This window comes from Bradysia coprophila, unplaced genomic scaffold, assembly GCF_014529535.1.
Source record: "Bradysia coprophila strain Holo2 unplaced genomic scaffold, BU_Bcop_v1 contig_373, whole genome shotgun sequence".
NCBI classification, from domain to species: Eukaryota; Metazoa; Arthropoda; class Insecta; order Diptera; family Sciaridae; genus Bradysia; species Bradysia coprophila.
In genome coordinates this window covers 2,103,425-2,125,558 of record NW_023503632.1, presented here as the reverse complement: position 1 = coordinate 2,125,558, position 22,134 = coordinate 2,103,425, and the positions used below count along the sequence as shown (strand labels likewise).

Below are 22,134 nucleotides of genomic sequence, written 5' to 3'. Positions count from 1 at the left end.
AGTCAAATCCTGAAATTTTTCTAAATGCTAAATGACATTTCTTCCAAGTGAGTGTCTTAAAGCGCTTGATGTGAACCAGGCCATTACTTATGACCATTTTGTTATACATTGAAAAGTGGACGTCCGAAAATTCGAAAATGTCCCCATTGTGGAAAATTCCAAAGGCAGTAGTCGAAAAAGAAGTCGATGAAAATCATGACGATTTTCAATGGAAAATTGAGAAAAATTGTATAGTTGAACAAAACCTTAGTAAAACCTGTCAATTTTCTTTGGTCGATGCCCATCCAATCATTCGCGATTTATTATTTACGACGTCGTTGCTAAGGAATTTAAATGTACGTCTTACATTCTAAACGTAGCCTGAAATTACTAAAAGTACGTACCGATAACATTCCTCGTAGATTTCTGATTTCTTCTTCAGCACGTTCGACCCTCTCTCTTTCTTGGTCGGCTCGTTGACTTTCTCTATCCGCCCTTTCTTTTTCATTGTCAGCTCTTGCCCGTTCGTATGCCGTTGAAGCATTGTCCCTTTGCCCGGTTTGATCGATCGTTGTCTGATGTTTCCAACGCATTTTTGGGTGGAATTACGGAGGAGGCCCGCGTGCAGAGATCGAGTGGTGACGTTTGTATGGACACGCCAATCGCTTCATTGGATGTTTGTGCTTTGTGATTCATATCCGGCTGGTTGAATCAGCGGATCATTTTGAAATTTCTTTTCGATCGTTCGATCGTCATTTGAGCCTTTGTTTTTCTTTGGTTTTACTTTAACGCCGGTGTAAATTTCCGTTCTCAACTGTAATTACAATATTTTTTTTTATCTTTCAGTCCCTGCATTAATTGTTTAATTAAATTTTCCTTACATCATATAAATGTTGAAATTCAATGCTCGCACCCATTTGGTCGATTTCGCTTAACTTGTGAATTCTTCAGTAAACGACCAAATTTTGGTCTACCAAAAATGTTGTTTCAACATCTAATTTTGCTCGAAACTCCACTGTAAAAATATTTATCTACTTCATTCATGACACGATGCTCGCTTTTCCCAATGAAATCCTACATCTGGTGAAATTTTTTTTGAATAATTGATAGGTAATTTCAAGGTGATCATTTCGTAGAAGAAGAATTTTTTTAAAACGACCTCTCCGGCTCGGGGCGACTCTAAGAAAATTTGAAAATTTCAAAATCATGACTTTTTCAGAAAATTTTACACCGAAATGAAACGACCCGGTCGGTTTTGATCTAATGGTAGTTTGTAGATAATTGACAGACGATTCTAATAAAAGTATCGTCGGGTCGAAAGGTTGTAGTTGTGAGTCAGGGTGAGGCATCAAAGTCCAATTTTATGGTTTTGTCAATGAGCACCCCAACCGATTTTTTATTTTATTGGCTTAAAATGAAGGCTAGCACATCCCATTTAACATATCAAAAAATTGGGAGGGGGTTTTTCAATTTTTTCAACAAATCTTAAAAAACTTTCTTATGAGTGCCCACATTCCTGAGATTTTTTACTGGAAATGTATGGGAAGTTCTCCTAAAAATGAAATTAATTGCTATATATTGGTTGTCTCTAGTCTACCGAACAATTATATGCTCTAACAAGAAATTTAACATTTTTACTTTGTGAATGTGGACAACTTTCACTGATTTTTTCACAATCGGGAAGCTTTCTGGCCATGTCTAGCTCATCCACTGCTGGGTATAGCTTCAGTTGCTACTATATCTCATAGCCTGAGACCGCACCTTTCCAAAAATACCAAACTTGCCCTATTCCCTATCTGGCTTGTATTCTGTACGATGTCAAATATGTGGGTAAGTCGACCTACTCGAATGATTTTTGAGGAAGTTTGTAATTTCCAATTTTAACCGAAATAAAGTTACAAATTATGTCAAATAAGGTTGTTATGGACTCATTTAATGAAGTTTACACGCAAGGTGATACATTCTGATATCTCCTAACACTTTCAGTAGTCATTCAGTGACCAGAAGTACTCAATGATCTTTATGTCTATTGACCTGAACTTTGTCAAGAAATATCAAAATGTATCACCTTGCATGTGAACTTCATTAAATGAGTCCATAACAACCTTATTTGACATAATTTGTAACTTTATTTCGGTTAAAATTGGAAATTACAAACTTCCTCAAAAATCATTCGAGTAGGTCGACTTACCCACATATTTGACATCGTACAGAATACAAGCCAGATAGGGAATAGGGCAAGTTTGGTATTTTTGGAAAGGTGCGGTCTCAGGCTATGAGATATAGTAGCAACTGAAGCTATACCCAGCAGTGGATGAGCTAGACATGGCCAGAAAGCTTCCCGATTGTGAAAAAATCAGTGAAAGTTGTCCACATTCACAAAGTAAAAATGTTAAATTTCTTGTTAGTGCATATAATTGTTCGGTAGACTAGAGACAACCAGTATATATCAATTAATTTCATTTTTAGGAGAACTTCCCATACATTTCCAGTAAAAAATCTCAGGAATGTGGGCACTCATAAGAAAGTTTTTTAAGATTTGTTGAAAAAATTGAAAAACCCCCTCCCAATTTTTTGATATGCTAAATGGGATGTGCTAGCCTTCATTTTAAGCCAATAAAATAAAAAATCGGTTGGGGTGCTCATTGACAAAACCATAAAATTGGACTTTGATGCCTCACCCTGACTCACAACTACAACCTTTCGACCCGACGATACTTTTATTAGAATCGTCTGTCAATTATCTACAAACTACCATTAGATCAAAACCGACCGGGTCGTTTCATTTCGGTGTAAAATTTTCTGAAAAAGTCATGATTTTGAAATTTTCAAATTTTCTTAGAGTCGCCCCGAGCCGGAGAGGTTGTTTTAAAAAAATTCTTCTTCTACGAAATGATCACCTTGAAATTACCTATCGATAGCACCATAAACATCCGGAAACTAAAATGGTGTGTCCGATTCAAAAAAAATTTCACCATCTACTCTATATACTTAAATATGCTTGTTCAAATTTTCTGATTCTCTTATGATGTACAACCCATTGGGTTCTTCTTTTGATTTCCTCTTTTGAAATTTTGTTTTTTACAATTAATTGTACAATTTAATGCAATAAAGAAATTCACCGACCGTACAATGAATGTACAAACCGGAGGACATAGCGATTTCATATAAACAAACTCACCTCCCATGAGAGGTGAGTTTGTTTATATGAAATCGCTATGTCCTCCGCTCCATACAAAGTTTGACATTCGACCGTACCTTGTGTTGACGTTCATTGGCTTTGGATCTCATATACCAATCAACTTTTTTCTTTTGTCTTTTTAGGTGTAGCAATGACATAATAGTCCGTTGCCAAATCGCAACGTTAAAAAACCGGCACTGCCATAACGTAATGATATTCTTAAAAAAATTATTTCGTTGAGACTATTATTGTCAAACGTTAGACGCCCATTTAGATTTAGATTTTCAGTTATTGGAATCCGCTTCCATGCTCCGAGAATAGAGAAACTAAGAACATATTCTTAGTTGGATGGACCTCTCTAATGGAACTCTGGCAAACTGCATTGGAATTCTTTTGGAACGGGGACTCTGCCTGCGGCGAGCATTCATTCTCTCATCTACAGACCACCTTCCTCAGACGGACAAGCACTACTGACCATTTAATTCGAAAAGAAGAAATAACCGAGGAATTGCGCTGTGGGCCGTGCTAACACTTCTGCCAGTGTTAATGGAGTGCTTAGGTGATCTTCTCTTTGATTTTTGTTTTTCGTTAGTTCTAATGTTCCCTTTTTGTTTTTTCAGATTAGTGGCCATGGCTTTTGTTAGTGTTAGTGTCAGTATTTTCCGTTTGTTTAGTTTTCGGTTTCAGTTTTAGTGAAAATGTTTGTGAAGTTTACTGTTGTGAGTTTTTGTGCAAAAGTGAATGAATGGGTGAATGGATCTGTGCGTGAGCCGATGGGTTGAGGTTTGAATTTGTTATTTCATTAAAATGTTGATTTTTGTTCTTCTTTTTGGTTTCATTTGTTTGCTTGATTTTTTACAAAAAGTTTACCCTCCCTACCGTAGAGCGCATACAATAACAAAACTCTCGACACTGTCGTTCCTGACGAGTCCCCCAGTGTTCTGTTTCCACATAAAATTCATGGGAATTTTATGGAAGTGAACTAGTGAGTTTTGAGATTAGCTGGACGAAACGGTGTCTCTAGGTACTTTAGGGATAACGCGACTTAGACAATTTGATTTTGATCGGTTTAACGTAATTTTGACTTACGACGACAGAGATTTGGCCTTTTTGCGTTGTTTTCTGATTTGTCGAAATACGTCAGACGAATGGCTCGCGATTAGTATAATAGCTTCGCGCTGTGGGATAGTGCTAATGTTACAAATAGTCCGTTGCGCAATTGTAACGTTAAAAAGCACTTCGCATATGTCAGAGTCACGGATGTTTGCAAAATTTATGCAATCATTATGTCATTGAGGTGTAGTGTATGTTCTTATTAGCTTAATATCTATGAATATTAAACTTATTTTTCAACTTCAATATTTTATGACCTGATCTAATAATTAATCAGGTTGTCGGAATAGCTCAATAAAGACAAATTTTTTGATAAAGACAACATTGTTTTGTTACAGCCCTGATGATGTCTTCATTTGGAAGACGAAATATATTGACAAAATAAGTAAAAAATGTGTCTTTATTGAGCTAATCCGACAACCTGATTAATTAAACTTATTTTTGAATACAGACGAAGTGCTAGAAGCTTGCTCCACCCTTGTCACGGGTTGGCCAGGTATTGCAGTACCGCCTGGATCGGCCCAAAAAAACTTAAGAAAAAAAACCAAATGGTTGCACGGTGGGGTTGAACAAAATTTAAATAGAGTCGCGACACCACCTCTGATTTTTTTTAATATTCTTATTGAGGGACTCGAGTACTATAAGGAACCACATTCAGTTCGAAAAATTTTCCAGCCGTTTCGGAGAACCGGCACTCATGGCCGTGCGGGAGCGACGAGTCAATTTGAATACAGATTGTTATCGCAACGGATAGAGGGACTAATTCTAAGCTAATTCGTATTGAAATGGCTCTACTCGACAACTTGACCACGTAGCTACAGCCAGCTAAAGTCGAAAATTCGACATCTTTGAATGTTGATATGTCCAAGCCGAAGAAAGTTTGAAACTCTTTGAATAGCGATATTGGTAGAGGATTCCATGCTCTAATAAACGCCGAGAATGGATTTTACAAAATTTGTCTGAATTGTAAAATATTTGAAAAATTTTATTTTCACCATCTTCGGCGAAACTAGGACTCATCTGCAATACACAGGTTGATCCTGTCTGCAACAAAACAATAATGCCTGATCAGCCTGCAGTCTAAGCTTTACAACAATACCACACTCGCCATACCAGCCTCACAACAAGTATCTTTTACGACATTTTGTTTGCAGCAAGGTCACTCTACGACAAAATTTTCAATTTATCATCTATCTTCAAGAGCCCGTTCCTTTAGAATGAGTGGAATTGTTATGCATTCTTCATAAATAAGTGGTATAAGTCATTTGCAGCAATTCTTAAATTAATTACGTGTATCTGGAGTCGGTTAAAGCTGATTTCCACATATTTTTACGGTAAATTTCCTCTAATGGTTAGCGAAATCAGCTTTAACCGACTCCAGATACACGTAATTAATGTAAGAATTGCTGCAAATGACTTATACCACTTATTTATGAAGAATGCATAACAATTCCACTCATTCTAAAGGAACGGGCACTTGAAGATAGATGATAAATTGAAAATTTCGTCGTAGAGTGACCTTGCTGCAAACAAAATGTCGTAAAAGATACTTGTTGTGAGGCTGGTATGGCGGGTGTGGTATTGTTGTAAAGCTTAGACTGCAGGCTGATCAGGCATTATTGTTTTGCTGCAGACAGGATCAACCTGTGTATTGCAGATGAGTCCTAGTTTCACCGAAGATGGTGAAAATAAAATTTTTCAAATATTGTACAATTCAAACAAATTTTGTAAAATCTGTTCTCGGCGTTTATTAGAGCATGGAATGCTCTACCAATATCGCTATTCAAAGAGTTTCAAACTTTCTTCGGCTTGGACATATCACCATTGAAAGATGTTGAATTTTTGACTTTAGCTGGCTGTAGCTACGTGGTCAAGTTGTCAAGGGGAGCCATTTCAATACGAATTAGCTTAGAATTAGTCCCTCTATCCGTTGCGATAACAATCTGTATTCAAATTGACTCGTCGCTCCCGCACGGCCATGAGTGCCGGTTCTCCGAAACGGCTGGAAAATTTTTCGAACTGAATGTGGTTCCTTATAGTACTCGAGTCCCTCAATAAGAATATTAAAAAAAATCAGAGGTGGTGTCGCGACTCTATTTAAATTTTGTTCAACCCCACCGTGGTTGATTATCGTATTAAGCCCATATTTGCGTCTACCATCCCCGAGATACATTCACAACTGGTTGTTACATCAACAGGAATTCGAAATGAGTTTTTTGTAACCGTCGAGGGAATAGTTTATAGATATAACCAACACACTTGACGATAGTGCGTTGATAAACCCAAATAGACATTGAAAATGTTTTCTTTTCAGTAATTTTAGAGTTATTTCTCAAGCCCCAAAGATGTTAAAACATTGAAGTAAAAGATTTTGAATTAATCAGTTAAAAATGTTCAGATCCTAAAATCGAACAGATTTAATTATGCTTCCAATGCTTACCTAAGTGCGCATCCACAGCGCATCTAAATTATCTGCAATACACCCTACTGTTCTGCTGTTGCCGATGTGGTTATCGTATAATAGGTCGTTCAACATTTTGTTGAATGTTTCTCTTCAAGACGTCATCGTCATATGTTTTCTTGCGCATTGAGACTGTTTTGATGTTTTGTGGACATTGTATCGCAGTTACGGTTGAATTGTTTTGTTACAAAAAATGCGATAAGAAAATTTGGGCCGAATCAGTACTGTTAGTTTGCTTGTACAAAATCAATTGAACATATCAGATATCGGAAACGTAAACATGGAATCTACGAAAAAATCGTCTGTTTCCAGTGTTGGAATATTGACCAGTAAGTTCGATTTGCCGGAAAGTGTAAAAATTGGTGAAATAATTTCATTCAGTTAGTGATAGCTGTTCGCAAGGATCGGCTGTGGACGCTAGCGGTCCACACTTGATTGACTTGGTGAAGGTTCAATTCAATCCGACGACTGTGAAATATGACGTCATTCCGGATGATATGGAGAAAATTGAGGTAACAAATCACAATGTCATTGTCTTACGATGAGTCAAAACATTCCTTTCAGGGTACTTTACTCTTCTACACCGATGTGCTAAATCTGAACTTAATTCTTACAACTGGAGGAACCGGGTTTAGTCACCGCGATGTGACACCAGAAGCAACGAAAAAAGTGCTCGAAAGAGATGCACCTCAGCTACAGTTAGCAATGTCACTGGCAAGCTTGGAAAAAACGAAATTTGCTGTTCTATCCCGTGCTGTCAGTGGCATTCGCAAACAGAGTCTAATCATCAATTTCCCGGGTAGCAAGAAGGCAGTGTCGGAATGCTTTGCGGCCGTCTGTGATGTATTACCGCATGCAATTGAATTGCTACGAAACGATTTGGATCAAGTGCAATCAACACACAGATGTGTGCAAGACGTTCAACAACACGCCCGAAATGAGGTGAAAAACGAACAACCAAAATCGTCGGTCAAACATATTTGTCCACACAAGACCGGTACCGGTGACGGTAACGATCGCAACTCACCATATCCGATGGTCAGTGTCGACGATGCTCGTCGGATTATAAAATCGAAATTGCAACAGTTCAACAGAATCGAAAGCAAGAAATTTGAGTCTTTCGAAAGTCCGTTTGATCTGCCACCGTTCCGAGCATCCATTAAAGACGGATACGCTGTTAAGGCAACAGGTGGGAAAGGAAGGAAAATCGTTATTGGTTATGTTGCTGCTGGAGACGAGGTATGGGGGTCATGAGAGATCATAAAAAGTGTTCGAATTGCTTGCAACTGTTTCCTTCCAGGTCAAAAGTGAGAATTTCCCGGACGAATGTTGCTATAAAATCAATACTGGAGCTCCAGTTCCCGACTTTGCAGACTGTGTGATCCAGGTGGAAGACACGAAAATTGTAGAAGTGGAATCTGATGTTGAAAAAGTCATTGAAATTTTAGTGGAACCAACTGTCGATTTGGACATAAGGTATACAAATGGTGTAGTGAGTCGTCCAGCAGAGAAGTCTTATCAAAATCGTTTCAACCAATTTCCAGACCAATAGGCAACGATTTGCAAAAAGGTCAACGGTTATTCACGCATGGCTCTCCCGATAGTGTTGCTTATCCGGCAATGTTCGCAAGTGTCGGTGTTGTTCATGAATTCGTGAGTAAAGCCTAGCCTGATGTCCATCAAGTTACAGAATCAAAATGAACACTTTTCCAGTACCAACCAAAAATTGGCATAATATCGACCGGTGATGAATTGATCGTACCAGGGGAGACATTGCGACCGGGAAAAATCTATGATTCGAATAGTGTAATGCTGAAGGAACTTTTACGTCGATTCGGTTTCACCGATGTTCGAACAACAATTGCAAAGGACAGGTGAGATTTTTGTTCTTTTGATGATTCGGATTTCGATTTCCTTCCTTCTGCAATGGACCACTGAAATGTTGATCTCATTTCTCAGCTACGAATCATTGTACGAATGCATGAACGAGATGACAAACAACTGTGATGTAATTATATGCACCGGAGGTGTATCAATGGGTGACAAAGATTTCGTAAAAAAAGCTTTGTTGGATCTGAAAATGGACCTGGCCATCGGACGAGTGAATATGAAGCCAGGGTAAGACGATCTTACGAATGTGATTTCCACATTGATATTCAGCACCGCGAAATTTTTCCAGCAAACCAATGACGTATGCATCCAACACTAGCGGAAAACATGTCTTCGGTCTACCAGGCAATCCTCTGTCTGCTTTCGTTACATTCCATTTGTTCGTTCTTCCGGCACTGAGATATCTCCAAGGACAGGGCGATAGTAAATTGAACCTGTCAGTGATCGCTGTCGAGCTACTCAACGATACTATCGAATTGGATCCTCGTCCGGAATATGCTAGGGCTTCTGTAACGTCTATAAATGGGAAATTGTATGCAGAAATAACGGGAGATCAAATTAGCAGTCGTTTGCAAAGTATATGCGGAGCGGATGTTTTATTGCATCTGCCAGCCCATTCGGCAAAACAAAGTCATCTGTCGAAAGGAGCAATTTTGAAGGCTTCTGTGTTGAAACATGATTTTATTTCAAGTTACAAGGACCATTGAGTTATCAAGTTGTTACAGTAAATGGTTGATTGGAAATTATAGTTTGGTTTTTAATTGAATCTTTACCTCGAGTTTTCATATTTTTTTGTTGGTGTCACGACCCTGACTATCTCATAATCAAATCGTATCAAATTCGATACACATGAAAATGCTGGTCTTTTTCGTGTGGAATGTGTAGACCTATACACACTGCTGATGCACGATGATCATCTCTTTTTTTTTAGATCTGTGAAATTAAATGTTTTTATTGTTTTTTTTACAATCGGTGGTTCAAGTCACTGCGAACAGAAATATTGAAAATAATCGCGTTTATTGGTATCGTTTACGATTTGTGTGTTCCTAACTTGGCCTGGTATGTTCCGAAGGAGGAACGATGTGGTAAACAATTAATTTTATTGTTGAAGCGTGTTAAACGATGTGAAACCATAACTGTTTCGGTTATTAAAAACAGACAGTATAACCATCCATGGAATCTGAAAATTAGTTGTCATTTGTACTGTTCAACTGTCCTGTTACATACGTCGAAAATCGTATTCCAGCACTACTTTAGACGCCCTCAGCATGTAAAATCCATTACACACTCGGCTTCGCCTCGGCTCAACAAAGTTCACACGAAAAATCTAGTCATTTTCAATTTTCGGATAGCACACACAGTGGTTCGTCGGCATCCGAATATTTTCTTTGATACGCAAAATATTGGACATTTCGGAGCCTAAGAACGTTAATTTTAGCCTGTTTCATACAATTAATAACCTTTTATAAACGGCAGACGTATCACGAAAAAATCATTCATTTTGTTATATAAAAACACTGCCTCGCTTTGAGCTGATGGTTTTACCTTAGTAAGAACTACAGTCGCTCATTATTACGTCGTTTCATGCGACCTGTTAGAAAATCGCGTTTGTAAGAAATTTCCGACATCTGATGGAAACATAATTTCCAATACTTACAGTTTGGGTGTGAGCAACACAGAAAATTCGTCTGCGACACTTTCTCAGGCGGCAAGCACTTCATCAGTTTTACTATTGGATCTAGTACTGCATTTGGTTGACTATCAGAAATTCTTATATTAAAAAGCCCAAATGCGAAATTCGACCATCGGGCCAAACATTTGCATCAAAAATCGTTTGTTAATAAACACAAAAACAGCGCAATATACTAGAAATGAAGTGATCACTAAACAAAAACATTATGAAGAGGTGTGTCTCTATTTACAGATTGTTCAAAAATAAACAGAACTGAGTTTTTATAAATAGGTCTAATGCTGATTTTTATTATGGTTTTCGTATGCATGTATAGAGGCTTGGTATGGCATATTTATGAGATGAAGAAAGTCCTTATAGAATTAAGAAATTCGCCAAATCAGATTTTTTAGTGAAAGGTTAAGGATTGACAAAGATTTATCAATTGTCTTAATTAAAGGGAGATAATGTAAGTTTTGCTGAAGGAATTCTAGACCCGTTGAGACGTGGAGACGAACTATCACACCAACGGGTAACAGTACACGTAGTTTTATTGATGAAATATCTTTCGGAACTTCAGCTTCTCCTGAGATTTAGAGAGTTCGTCAGTTAGGGTCGATCATTTCTAAACGATACAGACAGGTGACGTACGGATCTTTTGTACTACCCAGTCATCATTAAATTCTCGAAGCCATTCAGGAACTACTCTCTACATAAACCTATACACTTTTTTATTCAATGTGGGTATTAAATTCAAACCAGGCTTACTTGTATTCTATAGATACGATCTTCCTGATTGTGTCTCGAGTAATGAACGTAATGAGTCTAAAAGACTTCAATTTATAACTTTGTGTCCATAGGTAAGTAAATAGACTTCTACAGCAGGCGGAAAGTCGCGTCAATTCGTCCGTATACTCGCATTAAGTGGAAGTCGTCTTAAGTTCTGGGTTTCGGAGGAGCTAAGCAATCTACTATTATTACTAAAGCACAAAGAATCAAAACGGAATTTTTATTAATAAAATTTATGTTTTTTTATGAAACGCACAATCAAAATATCTCACGAAAACATCGTCTAATTGGAGCTCAAGGAAATTTATACGAAACACCAGGCACTTTGAACGAATCGTTTAAGAACGATTTTTGCAAAATTATTTCTTAGATTATGATATCGTTATATAGGTGATAAAACCGCAAGAGTTATTATGTCGCAGCTGCTTAAATAATTTTCTAAACATAATCACTTCTACCAATCCAGGAAGATTATAAAACAAAATAAAAATTAATTTATTGAAATGTTGTACGTACATACACATTAGATGATGTCGAAAGTGTTATAACTGCGACAACCTGTCACCTATTAAGTATGGGAAACAACAATTTGTGTCCGAGTTATAGTTGTTATAACAGAACACTAAAAAAATTGAAAAAACAAAACATTTTAAGAGTAAAAAATTTAATGGTAAAATTGTAAAAGACGAGATCTTCTTCATGTTTCGAATCGCTTGAATGAGCACCGACCTACGAGTTTTTCAATTGTTTTTTGTTTTATTATTTTTACATTTCATTGAATGTAGGACATCAATGGATTTTAATTCGCCACATTGCCATTCATCAAAAACCTTTACAAAAATATTTACAAAAGTACAGCGCTCTGATGTAGGTCACAATCTATAATATAAAGTTTAATATTTATTTGTTTGTTTGTCTCTCTATGAGAACCCAGACGGAAAGTCTTATAGACTTGAAACTTCGCATACTGACTAATGAGGAAGGTTTACACGAAGAGCGCGAAAAATTATTCACTTTCATGCGTTATTTGACGGGCGATTTTTTGACGCGTAAATATTTTGTCAGTTAAATAAGCCGAGCTTAAAACTTGGCATACCGACTATTTGGGCAAAGTAAGAAACAACGCCTGATGTAATTTTATTGCATTTACTTGCGGTATTTGACGCATGATTTTTTATTTTGTCCGTTGCATTCTTTAATCGGGCAAACGTTTTTGTAACGTGTGAACATTTTTGACGTTTGAAAATATTTTACTTTTGACGAGTGGGAAAACGGATGAAACTAATTTAAACATTTTGAAATTATATTGAGTCCCGAGCGAGGCCGGGAACGCTCAACTAGTATAAAATACTATAACAAAACTATAAACCAAAAATATTATCGAAATATGTTTGGAACCATCGTTAATGTATATAAATATCCAAATGAACGATCCAGAGCAAAACTCCATTTGTTCAGCTTTCATCGATTAATAAACATTTACACTTTTTCTATCTGGTTTTACAGATTTTTTTAACACATTTGGCGCATCATCAATCATTGAAATATGTAAAAACTCAAATACATTCCGTCCACTTGTCTGTACTTTTTATTTTCTCAGTATTTTGTTTTCAAACATTTTGTCAAAAATAAGATGATGTATAGTCTAACTAGTGCAATTCGTATATAAGACAGTATCATCATCAGCAGCAGTCACAACGTGACTACAAAATATCTGAAGAACGTCACAGTTAGGTCCACTTTGAATAAAAAAAACATTGCAGTCGTAGGATACCTCTGCTCTAAAGCCTTTAATTTCATCCAAGATTTCCCAAGCAAGTATATACTGGAGTAACTGGACATTTCCTGTGAAGATTTCATCAAATGTTACTCATACCTTGGATTGGTGGTTTCAGATTCAATGTTGTTTGGAAAGGTGTAATGGAATTTTGTGTAATTCTATTACCTTTCTAGTACATTTGATCATGAAATTCCGAATGAAAAATAGAGTTCAAAGAATGTAGGATGTAGTACTGAAAACAATTGAGGTCATCTTAGTCTGTAAGTTAAATAGAACAGTTTTCGACTGATAACTTTGTTTCATCGAATTCCAGTATTACATTCGATATTTTCCTGTTCCAGTAATTCACTTTCTCTGAGAAAATCATAAGATGCGTATATTGCGTTATATTACCGACAGACCGTTTGAACAGTTGAATATATAAATAATACACCGAATAATGCTGTTGAATCTAAAAATTCCAATAAAAAACTACCTACAATCAAAACAACAGAAGTGTTTTGATTTTACGGTTTTATTTTGGTAACATTGACGTTGCGTCCAGCATGGATGTTTATATACATTTAATAGAGGCGTCTTCTATACCATTGCCATTGCTCTACATAAAACACTATTTTTCGGGATGAATCACTCATATAACATCTATAATTAAATCGAGTCGTAAAGTAGTATGCACTTTGTCCATTTTGTGTCAGTCGATCAGTTGGAAACGGTGATCAGGTTGACTATATTGTATTGAACGATATTGACGCGATATTCCTATTATGTTTCGACGTATACTTCCTAGGACAGGATAAAAGTATAAATGTCGATGATGTTATGCATAGTTCAGTTCAACTACGCATTGAGCTCCTAATCTTAAAATTCTGATGTCTTTTACGCAATCTCTCTAATGGGCCGCATAGTTGTGGATGAAAACAAGACAAATTGTGAAAACCTCCCGCTACGTACAAGACGCATGACATTGGAGATTTTCCGTTTCGGCTGTTTAGTTGATTTTCTTTTCGACGATTGCATGAGTCTGCTGGCAGCTTTTGCTCAAAGTGAACCGTGTTCCTCTTACCGTAACGAACTTTTTTTTTTGTTCCAACTGGTTCGGAATAAATCGAATGCGTTGAGGACGAATTATGTACAACTGAGAAACTGTATCGTATATCAAAGTTTTGCTAGTGTAGCGTTTATAGTGAAATTACCGTTGGAAGATTTTTTTAGTGAAATTCGAGAGACTTTTTGTGTATAAAATTCTATAATTGAAAATGGTGAGTTCTTCGATCGAAATTCCGTTAAATTAGAAATTTAATAAAATGATAAAAATAGTGTCGTCGCCCACCATATGCATACCGTACGGCTATAAAATATATCTGTGGCATTAGGCTTGTGACTTTTTAAATTGGAAAACAGAAATTTGCGACAATTTGATTTTTTTAATATAAAAATTCCTAGATAAAATCATCTTTTTTTTTCTCTCAATACGAATCATTAGGCGACCGTACATCCAGCTGAAAAGTTTAGCTACGCACAAGATGGAGAAAAATTAAAGCGAGAAATGAAAGGTTTCGGAACGGACGAACAAGCAATTATACGAATTCTTGTCTTCAGTTCGCACAGCCAACGCCTATCAATTGTAAAATACTTTAAAGAAGAAAACAATCGAGAGCTGCTGGAGGAGCTGAAAGAAGAGCTGGGCGAAAAATTTGACGATTTGACGTACGCATTGATTACAAGCACAGCCGAGTATTTTTGTTACGAGTTCAACTCACTCCTAGAGGCTGAGAGCTTAGACGAGAGAGCACTAATTGAAATAGTTTGTACCAGAAGCAGTGACGAAATTAAAGAAATTATCAACCAATATCCAAAATGTGAGTTTTGGACATTGATAATGTCGAAATTAAGTCCAGTTCTTGCTTGCTGTTATCGGTCCTAAGTATCCAAATGAAATTAAGTTAGGATCGTAATTCTACCATACGTTCACTGGCTATTATCACCATAACATAACAGTCCCACAGTACTAGGAGTCGTTCACACCTTGTCGTGTGAATGACTACTTATTACTAATTGCATGCTAACCGGCGGTAAATGCATTTTCACTGTCACAAAGGGACGTAAACTACATTTTACTGCACGCTTGCATGTAAATAGTACATTACTGACCAATTGAGGTAAAGTTTCGCCCCCTGGAGTAAACCTCACGTTTTTGAGTGAAGAAATTTTACAAAACGTTATGTCGGCGCTATTTGAACGTTTCGACATAATTAGTGAAAGTCTGCACGACGTTTCACGTTTTTATAGTTGCTTCATAAAAGGCAACGTTAATTTTTTTCGGATGAAACGTCATTTGTGAACGAGTTACATTTTTTGCGAACATAGAGTTAACGGTTCAATCATACTTAATTCCTACATGGAACATAATGCAAATATTTTATGACCGATAAAACGTAACGGACTGGGACTAAAATTATTCTAACACTCAGTATCACAAACAAAGTTGTTGTTGTCAGTTGTTCACTTAATACTTGGGTCAAATCAACGCACTCCAAGCAAAAGTGTTTCGAGTGACAGCTGTCACATAGAATACTCTATTTTAAATTAAAAAAATTTACAGATTTTTTAACAGTGCTAAAGTTTGGTTGAAACAGTGTCCAGTGCTTGTAGTGCGTTGGTCGAATTATTTTCTTTCAATTGCAAATGACATTTGAAAATTACCAGACCAAATTACCACCATTTTCCATAAGAATTCACCAAAACTTTCATTTATATTCTTGCCATTTCAAAGCATACGAACGATCGTTAGTCGGTCACATAGGGGACTCAACACCAGCTCGCCGTCTCACATCAGCCATCCTGAAGGGCATCAATGATGGCCAAACTGCTGCTGATGTGATCCAGGCCGAAACATCCGATGAAAGTAAAGCGGCTGTTGCAATCGCTGGTAAATTTGACGAGTGTACAGGATTTTTGCATTTAAATCTTTAAAAAAATCTCTTTCCTTGGTAGCTGAATGTCTCCAAAATACCAATGCGTTCTTCGCAAACAGCCTGAACAATGCTTTCAATGGGGAAGTTAGCCACAAAACGCTGACTCGCATCATTGCCCTTCGTTCAGAAATCGATTTGGCTGATATCAAAGCGGCTTATGAAAGTGCATTTAACCGAAAGTTAGGAAGCGATATTAAGGTAAACGAAACTTTAGCGGCATTTTCCGTTGAAAAATTTGAATTTAACCAAAAAAAAAAACGCTTTTACAATTACAGAGTAAAGCGAATGACGATTATAGATTTGCTCTTCTTACACTAGCTGGAGATAGTTAAAGTGATGGTTAGAATCCATGTGAATTAAAATATGTTGCCGATTGATGACGAATTGAAGGTTGAAGGAACCAAAACTTGGGATGTTTAATTATGCCGAAATGAAAAACTTTTTCTGTTAAAAATTTCGATTGACTCAGGTGCTAAATAAAGATGATTGTTGCTATACCAAGTTGATGTGTCTTTAATTACAATAATTTGCGTGAAAACATTGACATCACAGCGCACAGACAATATTTCTACAACGGCAGAACCGGCAGAGATTAATTTGAATTATTATTATGTGGCTGAAAGCTAATAAATTTTCAAAACAAAAAATTTGTTTTTTTTTGCGCTGTTTACATATTGAACACAGATCATAGTCCAGTCAGTCCAATGGTTTGTATGTTTGTTCAAAATGTTTACAACTGTTACTCAAACTTGAAGTGTAAAATTTGAAGAAAATGACACACCGACAATGATTTTCACGCCGGCTGAACCGGAATTGTTTTAGTAAAATTCATTGACCTTCCCAATATTTAGCTATTACATCATTTACTACCTACAACAATTCAGCTAATAAAAGCCATTTTTCCGAATTTTCATTGCAATTATTTACGACTTTCATAATATTCCAAATGTTTTTTCAAACTCCAAATTACCCAACCATTCGATTTTATTTGAATAATTTATTAATATTTAGGATTCCGAGTCTAAAAATAATGAATGAATATTCAAGACTTGACTTAAATAAATATAAATTCTATTTTCGTGAATTTTTATTAGGTTGGATTTACTAAAATAATAAAACAAAAAATGATTTATTATGGGTTGTTGTTGTGACGTTTGCTCTATACCATTGCGAATTCATACTTCATGGAACGTGTTATTCCGCAGAAGATAGGACACTCAGTGATACAGTTAGTAACAGCATTGATTACTTGCCAGTGATCTCACACTAAAATGTTAAATAGTCATTTACATCACAAGGACAAGTACATACAATGTAGAACGTTTTTTTTGGACGTGGAGCGAAGGCAAGCGCTACAATCACACATTCCAAAAAGGACCCTCAACCGTGTTACGTACTGGATTTTAGAAGTTTTATTACCCGAAAATGATCATACTCAACGAGAGGTACAAAAATATTTTATTCACGGCTGCAAAAGTCTATCTCGTGTTTTGAATCAACGCGCTGTAACGATCCAAAAAGCATGGGACATCATTTCCATTGAAAAAATCGTGAATTCATTAACGCTGTCGACCGAAGAACAAAAAGCACGATACAACGCTTCAATTGCAAAGGAATCTAGGGCCTGGTTAACCGTATTACCATCACGACAAATTGGAAGCTTACTCGACAACAATACTTTTCGAATCTCTGTTGCAGTACTATACGTTTAGGATGTGATATTTGCATACCACACAAGTGCAACTGTGGAGCCCAAGTGAACAAGAATGGAATTCACGGTTTGTCCTGGAAATATAGTGCTGGAAGACACGCCTGCCACAGCGACATGAACAACATTTTGTGGAGAGGTCTTCGGTCAGCCAATATACCAGCAAGACTCGAACCGCAAATTTTGAGAGACAGCGGAAAGAGAACAGATGGCGTTACATTGGTCCAATGGTAAAATGCTCGCATGGGATGCTACGATAAGAGATACACTCGATACACTAGCAGGCACGGTATATAAATTTGTGTACCTGTTTTGGACGATTGATTTTAGGCAATTTCGCGGATTGTAGGCCGAACGAAGTGAGGCTTACAAGCGAAAGTGCCTTAAACAGACCTCGCACTCAAAAATGGCGTGCCTTATTAAGGAAATAAGGAGGTTTTTTAAAAAAATAAGGAGAAAATAAGGAATTTTTCGGTTGAAATTAAGGAGAAAATAAGGAGCTTGGAAGTAAATTTTTGGGTAAAAATCTTGATGATTTTTTATACGCACACCCCCTGCACGCTTTTTTAGGCTCATAATCAAAAATTACGAAATTTTTAAAAAATTCCCATACCCATATTCAACGATTTTACACTAATTTAATCCACTTAAATCCACGCAATGGGCCACGTTCAGAAACGAAACGTTCATGACATCTGGGTAAACTTTCACGACCAAAGTACATCGTGAGAAATCTAACCTCAAAGTTAAACTTGACAGCGTTAACTCAACGAAACGAATGTTCACTCAGTGAAGAATTTTTCGTTCCTGAACGCGGCCTATGAATTACCATGGTTTAATAGTAAAAGTTAATTTTCATCACACGAACTACGAAAATTGTAATTTTCGGTTCCCAAACGGGAAGCGAAAGTAAAAAAATGCAAGTTATGTATCGAAATCGGTTAATACATAATGCGAAAGTCTACGTATATAATGCGAAAGTCGATGTACATAATGCGAAAGTCAAATCTTGTCAAGATGTTTACTTTGATCAATATTAAACAAACCGTGCGCCAGTGCTCTGATTAATGTTAGCATACAAAGTTGATGACGAATAATTCAAAGGATATTGTTGTTGTTTTTACGTCTGATTGTTGTGATGGTTGATAATATTAATATTTTCTTATACCAGGGGGCTGCCGCCCCCTGGACCCCCGCAAAAGTCAGCATATTTTGGTTTAATTCATCATTAGATAATCACAGTCCACAAAATAAACAATTGACATGGTATAAGAAAGTAGCGGTAAGCTAAGGTTAATAATTTCAATAGTTATTTTCATGCTTCGGGGCCGAAAATGAGGGCAATTTTTCGAATTTTCTCGGGTTTCCGGCCCTCTGCATGAAAACTCACATGTGCACCTGTTTGGGACGGTTGATTTAAGGCACTTTCGCTTGTAGACCTCACTTCGTTCGGCCTACAATCCGCGAAATTGCCTTAAATCAATCGTCCAAAACAGATACACAAATGACTATTGGATCACAAAGGACGACATAAAGAAATTCAACCTGTGCGATTGCGGCCCTTGCCTTCGGCGCGGGCAGCAACTCTCGCACACGGTTGAATTTCTTTACTTTCGTCCCTTGTGATCCAAATAACTATTGAAATTATTAACCTTAGCTTACCGCTACTTTCTTATACCATGTCAATTGTTTATTTTGTGGACTGTGAATATTTACGTGTAAATATTAATACAAATAATCCACACAACCCACAAAATAAGACTATGGCTCTTTACAACATTCCATTGGTTGTAGGTCGTGTTTTGAACCTCAGGATAAAACTGTACATTTCTCAATATGCTACATTCCTTAATTTTCTTTTAGGTGAAGTAGAGATTTGAGGTCAGAATTATATCAAATTTGTAAACAACACAATAATTTGATCAAATGAATTTAAGTTTATGTAGGTCTTGTTTTTTTGTGTGATCTACCACCAAATAGTTTGTTGGGAAAGTTTCCCTCTTAGTACATCAGTGAAATAATAAAATAATGATAGATCCATAGATGACTTGGAACAGGTAGATTCCATTGACCTTTTCAAGCCTCCAACAGGTCGCACACAAGTGGCGTCCACCAAAATGTTGAAACTTTGGGACCCCCTCCCCCACTGTGCTCTATTGTCGTTAGATTGTTTCTTAGACTGACTTTTTGTAAAGTCGATGCTTTAACTGACTTAGTATGACCGCGCTTTTTAGCGTGAGACAGATGCAATTCATTCCAAACATTCGTCCGTTACCTTCAATTCTACCCTCCCTCCCCTTCTTCAACACCGCTCTTCCCATTGAGTGGGAAGGTAGCAAAATTACTGTAATCCACGTGGATATTTTTCTTCAGTAAAATCGACAACAAGGAACTACATTTCTATGGTTTGTTTACTAGCAGTAGGAGATCGGGTGAAGATTTACGATGACCCTATTGCTCAGTATTCTGCCGCGCAGCGATTTTTTTTTATTATCTGTTATCCAAAAATGTAGTTTTCTCGTCAAAATTATTGAAAAATAAGGAAAAAAAAGGAACTTTTTCAAAAATAAGGAGGAATAAGGTGGTTTTTTCAAAAATAAGGAAAATCAGGAAAATAAGGAGTAGTACGACCCCTGGCCTTAAATCAACCGTTCCAAACAGGTGCACATGTGAGTTTTCATGCAGAGGGCCGGAAACCCGAGAAAATTCGAAAAATTGCCCTCATTTTCGGGCCCGAAGCATGAAAATGACTATTACAGTGCGTTGTTTCTTGTTTGTATAAATTGTCTCTCACATCCAAGGTTCTGAAAGAACAGGTTAAGACACTTTCGAGTTGATCACGAAGGCGGTGTGATCAAAATTTTCCTGTAGTGCCAACTAGGTTTGGAAAATTTTATAAGACGATTTCAACTTAACAAAAAAAAAATTGTTTTCAAGTTGACTTTTCAAACAATATACATGTCTGAATTGTCAAGATTTGTGTTTCACCCGCCTTCGTAAGTGTCTCAACCTGTTCTTGCAGAACCTTGCTCATATCAATGTGTTAAATGATGAAATTTTTGAATTCTTGCTCGGTTTCGCGAACTTCATACAAGGATCAACATAACCACATTTGTCGCATTGACATGTAAACGTAAACTTATAAGAATTCCTCTGCATAATAAGTGACATGCTGCCTAAGGTCGGTTTCCGCATATTTAGTATGTAGAGAGAACTAAAAATACAATAGTGCAATTTGTCTGTGAAAGATATTGCGGATAGATCAGGATCAGGAAATATACATAAGTTTACACTTAAGTGTACACGCATATCAACATAGCACTGAACCAAGCACGAGAACATAATTTTCAAGAGAGGCCTTCTTCAATAATTTCTGATATAAATTAGGTCTGTAAGGTTGGTATTTTGCAACTGCGTCGCAATGTTATGTATCAGAAGAGGCTCCGATTTTCCGTAAAAATTTGTTCGAGTGATTGGCTCAGTGCTACGATGCGATATCAAGGTCTTAACCAACGCACTGTCTAGCACCGAAGCTGACTTTGACTTCACTCAAATAGAGGACTGAACCGATCAAAGTTGACTATTCTTTTTCATACAATGGCTATTAAAAAATTTTAAAAAGTAGTCAACAGTCCGCTTCGCTGATGACATTGTACCGATAGCAGCGAATCTAGGTCAGGCTCAGCTTATGCTACAACAGTTAAGTGAAGAGGCGAGCAAAGTTGGCCTCAAGATGAACTTATCGAAAACAAAAGTCATGACCAACATCGGGGACGATAGAGAAATCAAAATTGGTGACACTGTCATTGAACGAGTCGACAGCTATGTATATCTAGGACATAAACTGAAGTTAGGTCTGGACAACCAAACTGCAGAAATAAGACGTAGGATTGGTCTTGCATGGGCAGCGTTCGGAAAACTCAGACTAATTTTCAAAAGCAAAATGAATAATAGTCTGAAACGCAAAGTTTTCGACACTTGTGTCCTTCCAGTGCTCACTTATGGAGCGGAAACGTTAACTTTAACGAAAGCATCCGAAGATAAATTGAAAGTGACACAAAGAGCCATGGAACGGAGTATGCTTGGAATAACACTCAGAGACAGAATGACGAATAAATGGATTCGACAACAAACCAGGGTCGTTGATGTCATGGAAAGAATAGCATCTCTGAAATGGAGCTGGGCGGGACATATTGCAAGAAGGACAGACGAACGTTGGACCAAAAAGATCATGAACTGGCGACCATATAAAAGACGAGCTATAGGTAGACCACCAGAGAGATGGACAAACGGAATTAAGAATATTGCAGGTACAAACTGGCAGCAAATGGCAATGGATCGTACGAAATGGAAAGAAGTTGGAGAGGCCTACATCCAGCAGTGGATAGAAACAGGCTGAAAAAGAAGAAGAAGAAGAAGGTGTGTGTTTTGCCTTCTAATTGAGTGATGTCAAAGTCAGCTGACTGTGCGTTGTCTTAACAAACTTAACAAGAAAATCCGCAAATTGACATTTCACATAAAAAAAACATATCGAAGGAGCCAATCCTAATCTATATATGAATGATAAATAAGTGCGTTTAACAAATTTC

General features: G+C 37.0%; 2 protein-coding genes, 1 long non-coding RNA gene and 1 other non-coding gene across 4 annotated transcripts in view; 3 read left to right on the top strand and 1 right to left on the bottom strand.

Moving 5' to 3' along the window:
- The window catches only part of LOC119081999, a 31,994-nt gene extending 13,233 nt beyond the window's left edge, over positions 1 to 18,761 (bottom strand). Inside the window, exon 1 of the long non-coding RNA XR_005088560.1 lies at positions 18,536 to 18,761. This is a non-coding gene — a long non-coding RNA (uncharacterized LOC119081999). The remainder of the gene's footprint in view (positions 1 to 18,535) is intronic.
- On the top strand, positions 4,620 to 4,803 carry LOC119082123. Its single transcript, XR_005088577.1, has one exon. It is a non-coding gene; the product is annotated as a U2 spliceosomal RNA (small nuclear RNA).
- LOC119081955 (molybdenum cofactor synthesis protein cinnamon) lies at positions 6,834 to 9,396 on the top strand. The gene is made up of 8 exons (XM_037191250.1): positions 6,834 to 7,063; positions 7,116 to 7,246; positions 7,299 to 7,973; positions 8,035 to 8,210; positions 8,279 to 8,387; positions 8,448 to 8,608; positions 8,694 to 8,852; positions 8,914 to 9,396. Exons 1-8 carry the CDS (start codon positions 7,015 to 7,017, stop codon positions 9,329 to 9,331), a joined length of 1,878 nt encoding a protein of 625 aa, XP_037047145.1. The 5' UTR covers positions 6,834 to 7,014; the 3' UTR covers positions 9,332 to 9,396.
- Positions 13,847 to 16,182, top strand: LOC119081982 (annexin B9-like). Its single transcript, XM_037191300.1, has 5 exons — positions 13,847 to 14,121; positions 14,346 to 14,721; positions 15,636 to 15,791; positions 15,857 to 16,035; positions 16,113 to 16,182. The coding sequence occupies exons 1-5, from the start codon at positions 14,119 to 14,121 to the stop codon at positions 16,167 to 16,169; spliced, it is 771 nt and encodes a 256-aa protein (XP_037047195.1). The 5' UTR covers positions 13,847 to 14,118; the 3' UTR covers positions 16,170 to 16,182.
- Positions 18,762 to 22,134: the final 3,373 nt, after the last annotated feature.